The sequence below is a fragment of the Agrilus planipennis genome, unplaced genomic scaffold, assembly GCF_000699045.2.
Source record: "Agrilus planipennis isolate EAB-ADULT unplaced genomic scaffold, Apla_2.0 scaffold802, whole genome shotgun sequence".
Classification (NCBI taxonomy): Eukaryota; Metazoa; Arthropoda; class Insecta; order Coleoptera; family Buprestidae; genus Agrilus; species Agrilus planipennis.
In genome coordinates, this window is record NW_020439453.1 from 1 (window position 1) to 1,614 (window position 1,614).

At 33.8% G+C, this 1,614-nt stretch overlaps 1 protein-coding gene across 1 annotated transcript; it reads left to right on the forward strand.

Annotated features, from left to right (window-relative positions):
- Positions 1-6: 6 nt before the first annotated feature.
- On the forward strand, positions 7-1,261 carry LOC108743685 (vinculin-like). The gene is made up of 3 exons (XM_018479268.2): positions 7-652; positions 749-878; positions 958-1,261. Exons 1-3 carry the CDS (start codon positions 554-556, stop codon positions 1,200-1,202), a joined length of 474 nt encoding a protein of 157 aa, XP_018334770.1. The 5' UTR covers positions 7-553; the 3' UTR covers positions 1,203-1,261.
- The last annotated feature ends 353 nt before the right edge of the window (positions 1,262-1,614 follow it).

The window sequence follows — 1,614 nt, forward strand, 5'->3', positions numbered from 1 at the left end:
GAATGTGCTGTAATTACTGCTTTAGAAATAATGTCTTTGTAGGTATATGTTAATCTATTTTCTAATTGAGTGGATCAATTTGGGTGTTAGTTTGTAACTGCTCTGTCATCGTTATTAGTTTTTTGCCTGTTATATTTGTCTATATCATGTATCAAGGTCTTAATTATTACTATTTTTGCTTGCGATTTTACAAGTCATTTATTACATCGATCTTCTAAAAATCAATTATTATATAAAAAACGTTTGTTTGGTAATCACAATATATTTTAACCAATATTTTTCATGCTTACTCAGGATATTATTATTCATTCATACCACAGTACGTGGACGAAGACGGTAATTATATTTGCTAATCCGTAAATGTTTATAAATTTGTGAATTCTGCCATAAAAATTAAAAAAAAATTGATGTATGTTGTTGTTCTTGCATTATAATGTAGGTATACTATAAAAGGCGCATGTGGAATGCATTTTTAGTGATATTTTGTGTGGAATGTTCTTGACTTTTGGGTTTTCTTTTAAAAGAATCTGCTCCACCACGTCCACCACCACCTATGGAGGACGGGATTGCCCCAATGAGGCCACCACCACCAGAAACTGACGATGAAGATGATGTTTTCAAACATGCCCCAAGTTCTAGTCAACCAATTATGGTAACAACTACGTTAATATTATTTTTCTAAAACGTGGAATATCAATTTGATTTCATTTTAATTTAAATATGAGAAAATTTTCTTTATTATAAATAGGTTGCTGCCCATAATTTGCATAGAGAAGTAAGGCAGTGGTCTGCCAAAGATAACGAACTTATAGCAGCTGCTAGGAAAATGGCCCTGCTTATGGCCAGATTGTCCGAACTCGTTCACAATGACGATAAGGGTGAGTGATTACTACGAAAAAAATTTTTTTGTAATTAATTCCACAAGACGTATATTCTAATTTTAAAAATGTTTTTTAGGTAGCAAGAGGGAACTAATAGCAACGGCCAAAGCCATAGCAGAAGCGAGTGCTGATGTAACAAGAATCGCCAAACAGCTTGCTCGAGAATGCACGGACAAAAGGATCAGGACTAATCTCCTTCAAGTTTGTGAACGTATTCCTACAATTGCAACCCAGCTGAAAATTTTGAGTACCGTTAAAGCCACTATGTTGGGAGCCCAGGGTGAGTTTTTAAATAAATCTTTATTGTATGTGCTTGTATAAATTAAGGAATTAATTAGATATTAATTATTTCCTTAAGTTCACTCACAGCGTCTTCATTTTATTTATCATATATCGCCAAAAATAATATGAGTATAGGTTGGAAAAGAGACAATCAACGGTTCTGGTGATGAAATATTACGACAAGATATGCCTACCGCCCTAATTCGTGTAGAAAAGTCTTCGAAATTGCTGGAAGAAGCCAGTGCCATGTTGAAACAGGACCCGTATTCAGGACCGGCGAGAAAAAAATTAATAGATGGAAGCGGGGGTATTTTACAGGTATACAAATAAATTATAAACTTTACAGCCTTATTTACAGTTTCATGTAAAACTACACAAGAAAAAAATTTTGTTTCGTTTACTTTTACGTTCACCATCTTTGCTATTGTCCCCAAGGAAAAAAAAGCTTTCA